This window comes from Tachypleus tridentatus, chromosome 7 (genome assembly GCF_004210375.1).
Source record: "Tachypleus tridentatus isolate NWPU-2018 chromosome 7, ASM421037v1, whole genome shotgun sequence".
NCBI lineage: Eukaryota > Metazoa > Arthropoda > Merostomata > Xiphosura > Limulidae > Tachypleus > Tachypleus tridentatus.
Genome location: NC_134831.1, coordinates 147,109,257 through 147,127,004, shown reverse-complemented (window position 1 = coordinate 147,127,004; position 17,748 = coordinate 147,109,257). Strand labels below are relative to the sequence as shown.

The window sequence follows — 17,748 nt, the reverse complement described above, 5'->3', positions numbered from 1 at the left end:
TGTCATAAAATGTTCCATTTTAATTTGCACATTTAAATCGTTTAAATATAATATATATGTTCTATGTAAACCACAAGTCGTTTGTTCTTGATACCCGTACAGTTTATCAATAGATGAACGTTTATCGTAATTTTTACGATATTATCAGGTATATACAGGAGTTTGACTTGTAGTAATATTTGGATGTAGTAAAAAAAAAAGATTTTTGACAGAACTTCACGGCCCGGCATGGCCAAGCGTGTTAAGGCGTTCGACTCGTAATCCGAGGGTCACAGGTTCGAATCCCGCTCGCATCAAACATACTTGTCCTTTCAGCCGCGGGGGCGTTATAATGTGACGGTAAGTCCCACTATTCATTGGTAAAAGAGTAGCTCAAGAGTTGGCGGTGGGTAGTGATGACTAGCTGCCTTCCCTCTAGTCTTACACTACTAAATTAGGGACGGCTAGCGCAAACAGCCCTCCTGTAGCTTTGCGCGAAATTCAAAAACCAAACTGACCAATACTTCACTAGTCACAGAAATATTAGATTATCATTATTAATGTTTAATCACAATACTTTTTCGTGGAGAATAGAAGTTTACTGTTTTTACCCTAAACCGTTAAAAACATTTCTAATTTGTAATTATGATTCATTTTCTTAAAAATTAAAAATTATCATCAGTTTTAATATATTCGGTTAGTTTTTACGATATTATGTAATTAACCATGCAAATAATACCTGAGATTTTTTATATAAATGTTTTGTACGATTTGTTTATTTGTTGTTGAACGCAAGGTTTCACAGTATCCAATATATGCTGTGCTCAATACAGGGATAAATTTCAAAACTTTTAGCATAGTAAACATTCAAACTTACTATTTAGCCACCAGGGGACTGATTTGTTTGCGAAGATTAACTAGTCTGTTATCTGATTAGGTAAGTATTTATCATGTTGGGAAAAAGCGATGAAAATGTAAGAAACGAAAAGTAACTAAAACGAAATAAGTTATTCTGGTAATAACTACTCGACGACATCTTGTGTCCTGACTTACAAAGACTTTGCTAACGCTGTGTAACAACGCCCACGTAAAAACATCTGTTACATTGATTAAGTACCACAGTTATGCAAGAGAGTCTAGTTTCGTCGTCACGCCTGATTCAAATAAACACTGAATGCGTATATACATACGTATAAACGAGCTCAGATACAGAGATGTAGCAATACAGATAAAAGTAATCAAATTATTTTTCCCACAATATTCTCTTCCTTGTGTGATGTTAAAATTGTATGGGCGACGTCTATTAACTGCTCAGAGACTCGCTTATGAGTCATATGGAAAAGTCACGCAACGCCGGGTACAAAAGTTTAACCTTCATGACATCATGAGTGCAGGAAGAATCGAAATCCCTCTTCCGGTTATAAAGCTACAGTTTGAAATTTTTGAGAAAGAAATTACAGCCTTCAGCATGAATGGCAGTGCTTATAAGTAAGTATTGTTGCAACGTTGTACTGTTTTTAAGTTAACATTTCGTTCTAATGGAAATGTAAAAAAATGAATTCATAACTAGCTTTCAATAATCTAAAGACCTATATATAAACAGATACAAAGATATACTTATGAGTATCAATTTTATATATCCAAAGAGTGTTTTTATGTAAACAGTTTTGTTTCATTCACCAACATTTTTCAAAACTCTTTTCACAGGCTAACAGACATTCTTAGTTAAGTGAACTGTGTATCTAAATGTTATAACATTAGTGAGTAGCGCCAGTATTGAATAAACTTCTTTTACTTAGTTTTTACATTACAGAAGCTTTATTTAAAATATATTTATGAAATATAAATGATTCAATTTAAAACATGTTATATAGCTTATTATGTGAAATTTAATGTTTAAAATGTTGTTGTACTTAATAAGCAGGCTTCACTAGGCCGAGATGCAGACCATTTACGCGAGGGTTATCTGCGCTAGCCGTCCCTAATTTAGCAGTGTAAGACTAGAGAAAAGGGCCAGTCATCATTACCAACCGCCAACTTTTGGGCTACTCTTTCACCAACGAATAGTGGGATTGACCGTCACATAATAACGTTTCGCACGTCTGAAAGGACGAGCGTGCTTGATGCGACGGGGATTCGAACCTGCGACCCTCAGATTACAAGTTGAATTCCTTAACCCACTTGGTCATGCCGGGCCCGAGGTTGTGGACTAACGAAATATACAGTAAAATTAGTTTTAACAGATGAGTCACTTATTGCATCACTTGAAGCTCGATTATTGGCACGTACTTGTTTGGAAACCAGATTTTAAATTCATTTTCGTATGGGAACGTGACTTATTTGGTCTTGAGCGTAGTATAAGGTAGGCAAGGCTTCGTATTACCAGCTTGTCGATATTTACACCTTCTAGAATTATACTATTAATATCGCATCCCCCATCTCACTGTTCTACTATATGCTCGTACAAGTGGCTTCGACTTTAACCCAGTGGAAGATAACACCCTATACCACCGTGCTAATCTAGTCAACACACGTCTTGAAGAAGTGATTGGCCAAATGAACTGCTCTGCACTCTCATATCAGATATGCTCTAGGATGACATGTAATGTTTCTTCAAATGACCCCAGAGTGCTCTGGAAACAAATATTTCAGGACTGACCGATGATAGGTTAGGACTTTCAACTTTATGTTTTAGGTATGTACCAGGCTGAGCTGTTTGTTTGTTTTTGAATTTCGCGCAAAGCTACACGTCCCTAATTTAGCAGTGTAAAACCAGAGAGAAGGCAGCTAATCATCACTACCCACCAACTCTTGGGCTACTATTTTATCAAGGAATAGTGGGGTTGACCGTGATATTGGTGTGACGGGGAGTCAAACCCACGACCCTCAGATTACCAATGGGTCAGGCTGTGCTGTTATTTTGGTGATCATATATCTTATTCTGAAGTGAAATATCATTAGATTAATTAGCGAGAGTAAACGAACTCTACTAATAAATTAAAAGATGGTTGAGAGGAAGAGAAACATTTTATTTACGTAATTTATTAAACATTTCAGAATAGATTTGTTCTACCGCCACCGAAACATGAGAACAGTTGTTTTGATATATAGAAAAATACAAACTAATATTTTCATAAGTTGTATGTTGTGTATATATGTATATAATAAACAGTACATATTTAAAATCACATTCTCAAATGTATATTTACAAACGTATTCTACATACGACGAATAACAGTATAACAAAATTTTTCCTTTTTCTTATTCCTGAGCAAAAAGTATTATTTCCCAATTGCTTATGCCTAAAGTAAATGGAAAAGACATATTTTTCTCTTGAAACTTTGTTTTTGTGACCTGTAATCGTATAACGAAAACATGATGGGAAACAATATTTGGGCGCTGATACGTGAAAGTGATTTATATTACAGTCGCAAATCTCGAAAAACTACTCACTTCTAAACATTTTTGCTTATTTGTGTATAACCTTAGTATAAATACATGTAAATCTTAATTCATATGTTGTTTTATTCAAACCTCATGTAAATGAAAATGTGCAACTCTGCCCGTTTTTACACAGAAAATAGGTTAATTTCTAAATTTCATTATCCAGGTCACAAAAGCAAAGTTTGAAGTTTACAACATAAACAGTTAAGAAATAACACATGTTATCCAAGAACAAAATTTGTATCATATAGTATAATTTGCAGTTTTAGATTACATGACGATCGTCATGTGCTTGTTTTGCGTAGGGCCCGTAGTGGCCAGGTGGTTAAACCACTTGACCCGTAATATGAGAGTCGCGGGTTCGAATCTCCGTCACACCAAACATGCTTGCTTTTTCAACCGTGTGATTATAATGTGATGGTCAATCCCACTATTCGTTGGTAAAATAGTAGCCCAAGAGTTGGCGGTGGGTGGTGTTGACTAGCTGCCTTCCCTCTAGTCTTACACTGCTAAATTAAGGACGACTAGCGCAGAAATCCCTCGTGTAGCTATGCGCGAAATTCAAAAGAAACCAAACTGTTTTGCGTAAGAACAAATTGTAGAGAGCGATTGGTCTAATTTTATTAACGTCGTGGTGTTTTCACCCTGTTATAGCCAAAATGTTCTACATTTCTGATGTCCTTCAATTAGTTTGCTCAGTAAACAAGACCAAAAAGACCGACAAAGATACATGGTTGTATATGTTGATAAAAGTAATAATAATAGAGTATCTGTGAAGTCCATTTGTTGAGATTATTTATTAACATATGGACAAGAAACTTGTTCATCTATTTGTCACCGCTTTTATTTTTCTAAATCTGACACTATTTCAAGTTATCTTTTTATAGAGTTTTATTATTAATTAATTAATTGGACCAGGATAATCGGATAAACTTCAGCGGAGATGATGGACAATAATCATGAACTCTCTTGTTGACATCTTATGTATTTGAGAACCACGTTTTTTTGTTGTCGATAATTTTCGTGCAGAGCTGCACATGGCTATCTGTGCATACCTGTTTCTAACTTTGAGCTCATACAGTGGACAGAAGATAGATAGCCTACGCCACGCTAACTTTGGGGCTACTTTTGTCTGATCTAATAGTAGCCTTAAAGAGTCACTATTTCTTTGTGTACTCACGGTTGCACAATGTAGAGCTCATTTTTACGACAGCGAGACGTGCATCACAAACACTAGGTTTCACAATCCAAGTGCGCCAACCACTTGGCAACTCCTGGCCTTGAGAGATATCACTAGGAAAGCGTACTGTAGTTGTTGAAAGATTGATTACTCATAAATGAGTTATTCAGTTATACGTAATTCTTATATTGAAATATGAATAAACCTTGAGTCAGCTAAATATCGAGCATCCTACCGTAATTGTTTCCTAACATAAGATTCATGGTAGGACTTTTTATGAAGGAAATTACCTTTAGTTATAATCCATTAAGAAATCTCATAAATAAACATAATAATTACAGATAGTTGATGTACTAGTGACTTCCCTTAACAGTCATTATCTCTATTACAATCTGGAAAATATTAATATTTCTGAACACAGAATTGAATGTTATATGTAAGTATTTTCAATTTTGCGATCATGCTTTGATATGAATTTTTTTACTCTTAAGACATTAATGTCTTTTGCTAAAGAATATGCTTTAACCTTTAGAAACATTTGTGATAATCCACTAAAATACTACTTGTTTCTAGTACATTATATTTTATCATTGTGTCTGCTTATCTGTTATTAGAATAAGCATGTACAAGGTACGTTCGATTGTAAATAAACTTGTTTTTGCCGATTATTTGCGTAAATATTTTACCGTTGATTACTAGTACCTGGTATAGTATTCATCTTTTTTTCGTATGTGATAACGCTTTAATCTATCATGGTGACCGAGGCACGCACCATGGTAAATTTTATATATATTCTTTTAGTAATAGATAAACGTTGTACGTAACGGATCATCATTTTGTGTCGTAAGAATATATAAAAATTGTAAGGTCACAAAGACTGGAAACTTAATGGAATAAAACAACAGTTTCAGCGGCGAGTCTCAGATCATTCACAGTCTCATTTTACTCTACTACGCACTTTTGTTCTACTGAAATACAACCAGTCAGTTGCGTTTAAATACAATATAAATTTTTGTTCACGGCACAAAGAAATCATTGTGATATATGACTCAGATGAGCCAGATACATGTTTGAAGAAAGAAATCGTATTTATAAATTTAATATAGTACCTGTATCGAGTAGCTGCAACAAGAAACAATGGGAAGGAAACGTCATAATACTGTTTGGGAAGGACAATAGGCTATCCCAGGTTTAATGTAGGAAATACACATTAATACCGTAAAGGCCAACGAAGCCAGTTGCTCAAAGTACTCATTAGTGAGGTACAGGTGAGTACATGAGAAGTTGTATTGAGTTTATGCCTTTTATATATTGGATATTAGGTAATGTCTAACAGATTCATCAACGTAAACCAATAGAGCAAAAAATTCACTGCTAATTAGAGACAATAATATATCTAACTTAACATATCAGTAGTTAATTGAGTTATACCAGTCTCGTTTTTATGTCATAGTATACAAAGAGAAATGGAAAAATAACACCGTTATTTTGTTCTTTCATCACGATAATGCTACTGTAATTCCTTAAAGTTTCAAACTCATTAAAATTTACAGTTCAATAATTTAATATAGTTCTCAACATGACAGTTGTTATTCAAACAAGTGATGATATCATATCAATAAGGTTTTGACCTTTGTCCTATCCCAGCCGGTCTGATGATCTCACTGGTTATAACATATAGGTGAGGTTGGCCTGTTATTGTATGCTTCTTTTTTTTTATATTCGTATATTATTATGGTTTTGAATTCAAATGATGATATTGTTTTTTAGTGTTGATTTATTAAATCGTAAAACACATTCGTCATCTTTTCTATGTAGTTTCGTTCGAAGCTACTGTAAAGCTGGAACTGATTGGCAGTTGGATTTCAGATTTGGTGAATTCTTTAATATAGTGTTATAGAATGTTTAGCAGTAATGCTGAATGAAAGATGGGATTTGTAATAAAAAATATATCGTGTTATCAACCATGTAAATAATGAATCGTTAGATACCAACACAACAGAGAGTCATAAAAATTAGCTTGTTTTTTTTTTACAGGAATAATATGTTTGTTAAAAACATATTTTAAGATGATGAACGAAAATTAGATAATCACACATGTTTGTATTTGAACTGAAGTTATTAGTTTTTAAGACATTAGGCGTGATAAATAAATATAAAAAAGAAATTTTTATGTTGGTGAAAGGTAAATTTTTTTGCTCGTCATCTTAGCGAAATATCACGAAAAAATAATTAATATTAGGAAGAAGTTAAATTACGTTCAGAATCAAATAATGAAGTAATTACAAATGTTTATGTGCTTTCAGAAAGTAGAGCATGTCGATTTCCATTAATTCAACACTCTCGCTAATGGCCAGAAGGGATAATTGTCTGTTTCTATGGTAGAGGGTGAGGCTGCGTCATATCATCGTTACGATTCTATAGGCTAAACGTAATTACCTTAAAAATATAACATATTTCTTCGCAATCAACTTAATTTCGAATTAAATTAAAATTAGTAAATATCAAAGTTAACATATGTATACTGCATACATATGTGTATGGGGATGAATATTTGCATGCAGTATCATGTATCAAATACAAAGCTGTAGAAATACTGGTGTTTGTTAAATAAAGAGTATCAAACATTAGAATTCCTTCCACGAATGGTATGGCCAGGTGGATAAGACACTCGACTTGTAATCTGAGTGTTGTGAGTTCGAATCCGTGTAACACCAAACATACTCCCTCTTTCAGCCGTGTGGCTTTATAATGTGACGGTCAATACCACTATTCGTTGGTAAAAGAGTAGCCCAAGAGTTGGCGATGGGTGGTGATTACTAGCTGCATCCCTCTAGTCTTACACTGTTAAATTAGGGACGGCTAGCGTAGATAGCCCTCGTGTAGCTTTGCGCGAAATTCAAACCAAACCTGACATGAAATTAAGTTTTTACACTGAATAATTAAACTACTTTGTCATTAATTATTATTATTTTTTATGTTTTAACCAATAAATGATAAATTTTCGTACCATTTGTTTTGAATTTCGCGCAAAGCTACTCGAGGGCTATCTGCGCTAGCCGTCCATAATTTAGCAGTGTAAGACTAGAGGAAAGCCAGCTAATCATCACCGCCCAACGTGAACTCTTGGACTACTTTTTTACCAACGAATAATGGGATTTATCTAACATTATAACGCCCCACGGCTGGAATGGTGAGCATGTTTGGTGTAGCTGGGATCCGAACCCGCGACCCTCATATAACGAATTGAGCGCCTTAACCACCTGGCCATGCCAGGCCTGTCATGACTTAAACATACATTAAACTACAACAAGAATGAAAACAGCATAAACAAAACCCCTGAGGTAACCATTCATCCAGCTTATAAGCACTGATTTATTACACTCATTCTCATAGCACTCAGGCCCGTCGACCCCTCTGCAACATCTGACCATTTCTTAATTTCTACACCAACATAAACAACAACAAACACATCCTCTGCAAAGTTATCATATTTTTCCCTCGGTATTCCTAATGGTCTTTTAAACACAGCAAATTTATTGTTTTTCATTCTCGTAACCTGCCTAGCTCTTCTAACTCTTGATACTTTTACAATATTTCTAACAGGAGTTAATCCACTGATATCCATCAACTCTTGATTACGTCGTCTGCTCCATCTGTTCTGATCTGTCACATACACTGGCTGTAAAATTCATCGTAAAACCTGAATTTTATTTTCTAAACATTATGTAAGTGACTATATTTCAGATCCCTATAGGTAACTGGTTTTAGAATGGGTTTGTATACTGTAATTTTAGTATTAACGTATTACGACTTTTACTTAGCATACCTTGAGCTCCAGAATTTCCTATATCCACTTGTAATTCTCCATACCACATTCTTTTTTATACCATTATCTATTCTCATTATGGCTCCCAGATACTTAAACTCATTCATGTATCCATTATTCATGTTTATTACTCTTCCCAGTTTTCCAGTCTAACAACCTCTGCATACTTTCATAATCTCTGTTTTTCGTAACTTATGGTTAATCTATTGTTATTAGCCATTTCTTTAAAAGACAGCATTAATTCTTTTATTGCTTGCAGACCCAGTGTCTACCTTATCTGTGTAGGCAATTAGATTTATAATTTAATTTTGATTATACTATCTGAGGTTCACTTCCTGATGTCTATAGAGAAAGAACTCTTGTTGCTGTTTCTAGTGAACTAATGAAGAGTAATAGTGCCTCAGGCTACCCTCTACATTAAAAGTATCAGTTTAGTTTTCTCCACGTGCAGTAAACACTCGCTACCCTCGCAATAAATTTAAACATTTCTCGTAGTTTACCTGGCATTTTCAAACTACTGTACGGTTTTCCACTAAGTTAACTTACGTGTGTAGCCACAGGCTTGCTTGAAAATGTTAAATAAGTGACAATTTTCTATAAAATCTACCTCACATCACAAATTTATTCCATAGTTTATTTTTCTGGCTTGAAATCGTGTTTGATATTCTGGAGTAATCTTATTAATGTATCGCTTTTGTCATGTTTTTGTAGATGGTTTTAGAGAGTGCTTTATACATTGGTGATAATAATAGAATAATTCTTACATTTTAATATATTTCTTTTTTTGTGTATTGGAATTAATAGAGCCATTTTCCAATTAGTAGGTATGAGTTCTCCATTCCATGATTTCTTAATTAATAAACATACCTGTCATGCCATTATGTTCCCACCAATCTTAATCAGTTCAAATAATATATTATTTATCCTTGGAGCTTTATAATTATTTAAGGATTCTATAACATCTTTCATTTCAGTTAGGGTTGATTTATCTTCTCTTTCTTAATTTCTTTGTTCGTTTTTAACAAAATGAAATATATGTAATGGTTTAGTCCTATAAAGTAATGATTCGCAATACTTTTTCCATAAGTCGATGTCTTTATTTTCGTTTGTTTCTGTACTGCCATCTGCGCCTTTAATCGTTCTTAGTTCTGCCTAATATCTTTTCTTAGTATAGTAAACAAATACAAATGCTACTGAACAACTGTTTTATAGTATTTTCTTTCAGTACAAAAAAAATACAAACTTAAGGACAAAATGAACATATGCTACTTTAACAAGTTCTCGTGAAGAGTATTTTTTCTTCCCAGTATGTTATAAATGGTACATATGTATTTTCCGCGGTTCCTGAAGGGTAAGAGTGTTACCTGAGCGTCCTTATGTTGAAGAATATTATATATGTTAATGAATAAATATATTAGAAAAGCAGGTGCATGGTAAGCGTAACAAACCAATGAATTCAAGAATTTATGGTTTTTGTTCTATTGCCGAATAATTCCTTTTGCTCTTTGGAGTCATTGGTGCGTTATAAGAGTTACTGTAAAATCCCAGTATTTGATCAGACAAGTGTAGTTTATGAGTTGTAAGAAAGAGTTACTGACTTTGTTTTTCCACTATTCTTCATTTTAAAATTAGGGACAGCTACAATCATGTGAAAAAGTTAGGACACCCTATCCTGTGTATTTTTCTAACATTTTGAATATATAGATATTTAATCTCAATATTTAGAATACTGAGAGATTATAGGAATATAACTAAAAAATTAAAACTGAAGAAAAGACTTTTCAAGAACTTCTGTAAATGTAATTCTACAAAAATGAATATTCTAACTGAGGAAAAGTTAGGACACCCCCGCATTTATTCCCACTGAAAATGGCTCAACCCACACACAGGTGTATTACACCAGGTGCACGTGAATAGAAGATCGTTACTCAGCATTGTGAATGAGACTTGCCCTATTTAAACCTCAGACATTTAGTCTGGTGTGCTCCTGACTGTTGAAGTGAGAGTGAGCACCATGGTGAGAGCAAAAGAGTTGTCTGAGACCTTCAGAAAGAAAATTGTAGCAGCTATGAGTCTGGTAGTGGATTTAAAAAGATCCCAAAAAATTTTGAAATCAGCCATTCCACTGTCCGGAAAATAGTCAACAAGTGGAGGGCTTTCAAAAAAACTGCCAACATGCCCATGTCTGGTCGTCCAAACAAGTTCACCCCGAGAGCAGACCGCAAGATGCTTTAAGAAGTCTCCAAAAATTCTAAAGTGTCATCACGGGACCTACAGCAGGCTCTGGCTACTGTTGATGTGAAAGTGCATGCTTCTATAATCAGAAAGAGACTGCACAAGTGTAACTTGCATGGGAGGTGTGCAAGTAGGAAACCTTTGCTCTCTAAGAGAAACATCAAGGCCGGACTGAAGTTTGCCAGAAAGAATGTAGACAAAATTAAATGATTTGGACACCAGAACAAAGGACATGTTTGGCGTAAACCAAATACAGCATTCCAGGAAAAGAATCTCATACCAACTGTAAAGCATGGTGGTGGAAGTGTCATGGTGTGGGGCTGCTTTGCTGCAGCAGGACCTGGACAGCTCACAATCATAGAATCCACCATGAATTCTACCGTGTATCAGAGGGTGCTTGAGGATCATGTGAGACCATTTGTAAGAAAAGTAAAGCTGAAGCGGAACTGGACCCTGCAACACGACAATGACCCAAAAATATACCAGTAAATCCACCAAGGACTGGCTGAAAACTAAGAAATGGAGAGTCCTGGAATGGCCGAGTCAAAGCCCAGATCTCAGTTCCATTGAGATGCTGTGGGGTGACTTGAAACGGGTTGTACATGCAAGAAACCCCTCAAACATCTCATAGTTGACAGAATTCTGCATTGAGGTGTGGGGCAAGCTCTCTTCAAACCGATGTCAGAGACTGGTAGATGGCTACAAGAAGCGTCTCACTGCAGTTATTTCAACCAAAGGGGGTAACACTAGCTATTAGGGGGTAGGGTGTCCTAACTTTTCCTCCGTTAGAATATGCATTTTTGTAGAATTACATTATAGAATATCTTGAAAAGTCTTTTCTTCAGTTTTAATTGTTTAGTTATATTCCTATAATCTCTCATTATTCTTGAAATTGAGATTAAATATCTATACATGTATATCCAAAAATGTTACAAAAATACACAGGCCCTTCATAAGGTGTTCTAACTTTTTCGCGTGACTGTATGTGCAGATAACGAAGCGTAGCTTTGTGCGGAATTATGAAAATTTAAAAACAGTAGTCTATTTTGTTTGCGTTCAGTACAAAGCTATACAATATACTACCTGTTCTTTATCAACTGCTATTATCGACACTCATTTTGAATGTTATAAGCCCAAAAATGTATCATTCAAAAACCAAATGGAATTAGTGTATGTGGGATGTCTTGTTCAAGTACTGTCCGCTATTGTTTTTATCCTTATGGAAATTTTAGGAATAATAGTAAAATAACAAAGAAAAAAATATTTTTTCTATTCTCAGAATGTCTTACTTTTGTAAAACATTGATTTATCATCAAAGTACGACTTGTTTTTACATCATTCACAACCAATAAAGTTGTTCCACATATTGCGCCATATTGAATAATTTGACGTTTGTGTTTGCTATAATATTCAATGTATGAAACTGGCAAAATATTTAGTAAAATAACTCATTTTCTATATACCATATAGACAGAACTCTAGTGGGCATTGAAGAAACTAATTGCCATATCAAATATATTTATGGTTACATTTTTAACACTCATTTGTCATTATAAACGTCATGACCACAAAATCATGAGCCAACAAATAATTTTCTGAATAAGTAATTAAAATTTCCACATAACTGAACCCTATAGGGGTCTCATCGATGTATCCAAGCTTAAAGATTTGTTTGTTTTCGAATTTTGCGCAAAGCTACACGAGGGTTTTCTGCGCAGGCCGACCCTAATTTAGCAGTGTTAGACTAGAGGGGCGGCAGCTAGTCATCACTACTCACCACCAACTCTTGGGCTACTCTTTTACCAACCAATATTAGGATTGACCGTTACATTATAACGCCCTAACGGCTGAAAGAGCGAGCATATTTGGTGTGACGAGGATTGGAACCTATGACTCTTGGATAACGAGTTAAGCGCCTTACCCACCTGGCCATGCTAGGCCGTAGTTTAAAAACTACTCAGAGGATTTTTACTCATATTGTAATAAATAATTTTCTACTCTTACTTCGGAATGTATGTGTTATATGTAAAACTACTATAAGATAAATATATGTGCTATTTATTTAAAGATTGTTGAAACGTTAATAAATTTATAATTGTTTTATTTTTATAGAAAAATAATTACTGGACAGTGTAGACGTTCTTCGATTTGATGTAATCTTTGTTTACTGGAATGGATCTATTTAATTACGACAAACGACTAAACCTGTCCAATTCTTCCGACGTAGACTTGGTCACTACCAGACTTCCTCCTGAAGAGAAAGTTCAGTTATTAGTTTACGACGTTCTTGTTCCTGCTATAGGAGCTATCATTGTTTTAAGTAACTTATCTGTTGTTATTTCTTCGGGACTACTTTTGAAAAAGGGAGTAAGTCCTAAAGGTACATACCTGTTTCTGGGAAATTTAGCTCTGTCTGATGTCTTAACTGGAATCACTGTTCTGGTTGGACACTTCTATCCAAATTCAATCAGAACGCAAACTTCCTGTTTAATACAACTTGGTGAGTATTAATAACTTACTAAAACAGTTTTTGGTTTATATTATCTTAAGTTAGCCGATCTTTCATGTGTGCACACAATGTTGCAGTTATACTCTTGTTATTAGAAATATACATTTAGCACAAGTTGTTCCAGTATGATATCTTTCGCTTACATTTTGATGTATTAACATGTTTTGGGAACAATAAAAAATGACGACATTCTTATATGATTGATATATATTAGCTAGTTAACTTCAAAACATAAAACATACATCAGTAAACAGTGTTGTTAAGCTGTGCTGTAGCACTTACGTTCTACAAATGATTTCTTATTTCACAAAATTTAACATACATTAATGTGTAATGTATATCAAAAAGTCTGAAAAATTAATTACTTTAACTGAGGGGATTTTGGTTCATTTAAGTAAGGGTGGTTGGTTAATATTGTTTATCAAATATATACATTTGGCTAAAAGTATATTTTATTGATAACTGCAACGTTCTGTATTTTTAAAAGTGCTTTAGTTTTGATGTTGCCATACTCATTAAATTTCATGGTCATTGAATAACAGTTTTTCATTCGGTCCTGGCTTGCAAAAATGGATTTTCTCGGAGTTCTCCCAATGTTCCCTCAAACAAATTTTCTCACAGATATTGGTGTTTAGACTTATCTATCCCCGCCAGGCTCTGTTAAAGTCCGTTCGCTGATATACTTTGTTTGATTCGACTTCTTTTATTCTTCATCGAGTCAACTTACCAAAACATTGTCTTTTCCTCTACTTCTGCCTACTTGATATCCTCAGTTTTTTTAACTGCAGTTATCTAGTTAATTCAGTAATAGCTCTCTAATCGCAAAATTAACCAGCAGATAAAGCTCCTATGTTACTTTAAACTTCATATCTTAAATCTTCGAGCACCACGATGATTAACTATCTCTTTAGAAATAATTTTTATCAAAATAACTACCAGCTAGTTAGTTTATAAATAGGTTTTTGGGTATAATGTATCTGTAAATTTTCTAGTTTAATCCTTTTTTCTTTGTTCCATTTAGTTGAGTTTGATTATAGTTGTTTTTATTTTTTATTTTTGAGAATCACAAAGCTCCTCGCTGATTGGTTTTTTAACACAAGCCCTCGCATGGTTTTTAATATTGTTTTTTATTTCAAAGAGAAAAATGGACAGAAATTATCAAAACTGACAAATTAAAACTGAAATCTAAAGCTATTACTTCTATGTTATTTTTACTCTTTATAGCTGACATCGCTACTGCTTTTGAAACTATTCAATAATAATAACATATATTATACAAGACCAATTTATGGTAAGAAATTTGAGGAGTTGCACATCTCAAGGTACAAACTTTTGTGAAGAACCTAATGTGTAGTAACGCGATTTTTGGTAGTTTATAATCTCTAAAACATCTAAAAGAAATGACGATTAACCTATTTAGTAAATGAATCAAAATAACTCGAGAATGTTCAATAAATAAGGTGACGTGATCCAAATAGCAAACATCTATAAATTCTTATTTTACTCTAACTTATGTATTTTTGTATAAAAATCTTCGAATTCCTATGAATACAGTTGAACATTTTATTTAAAATGCGATTACTGGTGAAATTTGTTACGACGCACTTGAAAACATATTTTGATTTTTACAATTATGAAAATATAAAATGGCTGAACATTATATCGTATCTAAATGTGATAAAATTCTGATTTTGATTAGAAATAGTATTAATGTTTTAATATAACTCTCAAACACAAAAGATTCAAGTTAGGATAAAAATACAGGCTCTTGAAAATCAAGAGAATAAAATTTTGCAGTTTTTAATGAGGTTCTCATAATTACCCAGTAAACGATTTTACTTGTTCTCAAATTTTGGACTTTTTTATTATCGAAAGTAGCTCCGAATATGACGTCAAAGATAAGGTAAACATCCGATGCCATTAAATTGATTACGACACCGAAAGGATAGAAGTGATCTAATATGTTGCAGGCCCAAATAAATGTTTTAACTTTTGTTTGGTTTACAGCTTCTTCGTGTTATTCTTTCTGAGTTTGTGTTGTGCGATTAATGAAATTTATTTTTATCTCTGTACTTTTACAAATATATCAAAAGTATATAACAATATAATTTAATTCATATATAAGACTTCATTAATTTTTAGTACTGTAACACATTTCATATATTACCCTGAACACTAAAGCTTCAGCAAAACTGTTTTTTCTTTGTGACCAGGGAGCATCGTAAGTGCATCATTGGCTTCTGCTTGGAGTGTCACTTTGATCGGAGTGGACCGTTTTATCTTCATAGTTTATGGTCTTTATTATAACATTTGGATGACAACGAGAAGAGTCAGGTTGATGATCGGTTGCTCGTGGCTTATATGCCTTTTAATTGGATTTTCTCCAGCTATGGGCTGGTCCTATCCTGGTGATGGATCAAAGTGTTGGTATATCACAGTAGCTACGGGAGAACATATCTTATTTACCGTTAGTATTGGTATATTTCTTCCGCTTGGGATCATTGCGGTGTTGTATGCTTTCATTTTGTATAAGGCCATCCGCCACGTGGACAATAGAAAAAGTAGCACGAAATATAAGAATTCAGAAAACATCCAGATGCTCAAAACTCTCTCTAAGTCGACCCCAAAATCTTCATTGTCTGGGAGTCATGACCTTAGGAGACAAATGTTCATCACACATGAACCGAACTATATGAACACTTCTCAGAAGAAGTGGAAAGCTATCAAAGTGGTGCTTTTTACCCTCGGTGCCTTTATTGTGTCGTGGTTTCCCTATTTTATTGCTGTGATCGTTTATGTTGTCAAACCGAATAGGAACCTAGCTGTGACTATAGCTACTGTTTTGGCAGTTCTGGGATTCATTAATTCCCTTTTAAATCCTCTCATCTACGCTTGGTGGCATCGTGGGCTAAGGAAGTTTATCGTCGAAGATTGTTTGTGTAGGAAGAGGAAAAGTTATTTTCTTGGAACTACAACAAGGAAATCTAGCATGTCCAGTGCTTCCAGCTCAAAAGTCAGCAGTAGTAATACAAAATCTTCTGTTGTGTAAAATATTGTTTCTGACAGCATAAAAAGTATAGATTTTTGTGAAGTCTCAGAGTTTCTAACGATGATGACTTGTGTAATAAAAGGTATTTAAGTGATTTTTGATAAATATTGAAACTGCTAAAAAAAAGTGTATATTAATAAGAAATATAGTACGAAGACATAATCGACGGATACCTCTTTATAAAACCAAATAAGTAATAATGTTCTCTGTGCGTGTGTATTTTCTTATACCAAAGTCACATCGGCTATCTTTTAAGTCTACCAACGGAAATCGAACCCCTGATTTTAGCGTTGTAAATCCGTAAACATAACGCTGTACTAGCGGGGGGCGTAAAGTTCTGAGACATTAATGTTAAATTCGTCTTGCAAGCGTTGTAAACAAAATTGTGATATTGCTGGATCACATTGGTAAAACCATACCAGTACCTAAAATTGAAGCTAAGTGTCGACTGTTCAAAATCTAAAAATATTTGTATAGTAATTAAATTATTCATTTTGCACCATAAATTAATTGTATTTCGTGTCCGAACTCTCAGAGTGTCACAGAACACTCTGGCTGTTTGTGATTTACTCCTTGTCCACTTTCAGACTGTCAAGCACGCACTCTGTTCCCTTCTCTCAGGAGTTAGCATCAGGTACCGTGTGGACATTCCGGCTCGGCGCGTTGTAATGGGGAAAAGTTTTAACTTGTACATCATGTGGTTATTAAGATACATGAATATGGTGATAAAACACTGATCAAAATACACTTTACAGTTAATGTACAATTGTTAAAACACTTGTTATTTACTTAATGTAGAAGTACAGTTTTATTTTTTTTCAATTATTTGTATTTGCAGAACAGGTGAAGAGGAGAACAATATAGTATTAAAAGAGACAAAGCTATATATATTTATTGGTATACAGATAAATATACATTGTACTCGGTACTTTTGTTTTTTATTTGCTATTTACTTTAAATAAATTTGAGTTGGAGATTTCTTGAGGTACCATATCTGTATTCAATTAATTGTTTTATGTAAATGACTCAAATATTTGGTGCTGTATGTGTTTTATTTAATTTAAATTGAAATAAAAATAGAAATTAGGCTTGGAATATGAATTCTGACATTGATTGTTACAAATAAACACAAAAGACTAAACATAAAAACTGTAAGGATTTCGTGTACATCGTATTAACACATTTATTCAATGGTTATATTTATTAGCAAAATAAGTGTTAAAACCAATTATATGTTTCGTATGCATACATTTTAAAATCAGCCATATGGTGGGTTTGTTTTAAATTTCGCGCAAAGCTACACGAAGGCTATCTGCGATAGCCGTCCCTAATTTAGCAGTGTAAGACGAGAAGGAAGGCAGCTAGTTATCACCCTCCACCACCAACTCTTGGGCTACTCTTTTACCAACGAATAGTGGGATTAGCTGTGACATTATAACGCCCACACGACTGAAATGGGGAGCATTTTTGGTGTAGCGGGGATTCGAACCAGCGACTCTGTGATTAGGAGTTGAGTGCCTTAA

The 17,748-nt window shown here is 34.1% G+C and overlaps 1 protein-coding gene across 11 annotated transcripts; it reads left to right on the top strand.

Annotated features, from left to right (window-relative positions):
- Positions 1-922: 922 nt before the first annotated feature.
- On the top strand, positions 923-17,319 carry LOC143256853 (alpha-1A adrenergic receptor-like). Of its 11 annotated transcripts, XM_076514624.1 has the most exons (6): positions 923-1,467; positions 1,901-2,647; positions 5,710-5,871; positions 8,210-8,331; positions 12,780-13,167; positions 15,390-17,319. In XM_076514624.1, exons 5-6 carry the CDS (start codon positions 12,840-12,842, stop codon positions 16,223-16,225), a joined length of 1,164 nt encoding a protein of 387 aa, XP_076370739.1. In that variant the 5' UTR covers positions 923-1,467; positions 1,901-2,647; positions 5,710-5,871; positions 8,210-8,331; positions 12,780-12,839; the 3' UTR covers positions 16,226-17,319. The 11 variants fall into 11 exon arrangements, with proteins under 11 accessions (XP_076370739.1, XP_076370740.1, XP_076370732.1 ...); XM_076514617.1 differs by lacking the exon at positions 8,210-8,331 and having other exon boundaries at positions 924-1,467; XM_076514618.1 differs by lacking the exon at positions 8,210-8,331 and having other exon boundaries at positions 924-1,467; positions 1,901-2,674.
- The last annotated feature ends 429 nt before the right edge of the window (positions 17,320-17,748 follow it).